At 39.7% G+C, this 682-nt stretch overlaps 1 protein-coding gene across 4 annotated transcripts in view; it reads right to left on the reverse strand.

Moving 5' to 3' along the window:
- Nucleotides 1-682, reverse strand: part of LOC104779121 (sterol 3-beta-glucosyltransferase UGT80B1) — an 8,189-nt gene that overhangs the window by 4,259 nt on the left and 3,248 nt on the right. Inside the window, exons 1-2 of one of the 4 annotated variants that reach the window (XM_019243843.1) lie at nt 534-676; nt 45-284 (exon numbers count right to left, since the gene is read on the reverse strand). The exons of the other annotated variants lie outside the window; for them this stretch is intronic. Coding sequence (XP_019099388.1) covers nt 45-284; nt 534-638 — 345 coding nt within the window. The 5' untranslated portion in view covers nt 639-676. Of the gene's footprint in view, nt 1-44; nt 285-533; nt 677-682 lie in introns of those variants that run through there. 4 annotated transcript variants of the gene reach the window in all.

Raw genomic sequence — 682 nt, forward strand, 5'->3', positions numbered from 1 at the left:
GCACAATGCTTCCCTCTATACATCTTAAGTTCAAGATATGATACCTGGAGGCGCTTTGCCATAGCCAAAAAAGGCTGCACATCACCTCGAGTTCCAACCACAAGTATAACAATTTTTAACCTTGGAATGGATCTAAAGGACTCCGTTAAGGACTTTTCATATGTGATTGTGGACTGCCCTTTCGTTGGCTTGAACTCCCATAACTCCGATACCGGAGTACCGTTATCTATAACTTCCACTCTCCCGTCATTTTGTATTCTGACTAGCTCAACAATGAGTTTTTGCTGGAACCACAAGATATTAACAAAAAGGAATCATGAGAATATAATAATGATTTCAGTGTACTGCATCTGAGAAACATATCCTAGTGATTCTTACAGCACAAAAATAGAATCTTCACTTGCTAATATCCAAGATTAATACCATGTTGAGGCAATTGGCTATAATAACCATTAATGTGGATAAATGTTCTTCTTAAGTTCATGCTACATAGCCATAGAAACAACTGGATACATGAGGGTTTAGTTTCCTACCTTTTCCCGCTCGGATAATCTATCCAATTTTAGATTATGACTTGCAGGAGACCCTTTCTCTGTCAAGGACCGAGAGTACTTAATCTCACCGTCATCGACAAGCATATCGCCATAAAGACCAACAGGTGCAGTTCCGCAGTGGTCTAGTC

The sequence above is a fragment of the Camelina sativa genome, chromosome 3 (genome assembly GCF_000633955.1).
Source record: "Camelina sativa cultivar DH55 chromosome 3, Cs, whole genome shotgun sequence".
Taxonomy (NCBI): domain Eukaryota; kingdom Viridiplantae; phylum Streptophyta; class Magnoliopsida; order Brassicales; family Brassicaceae; genus Camelina; species Camelina sativa.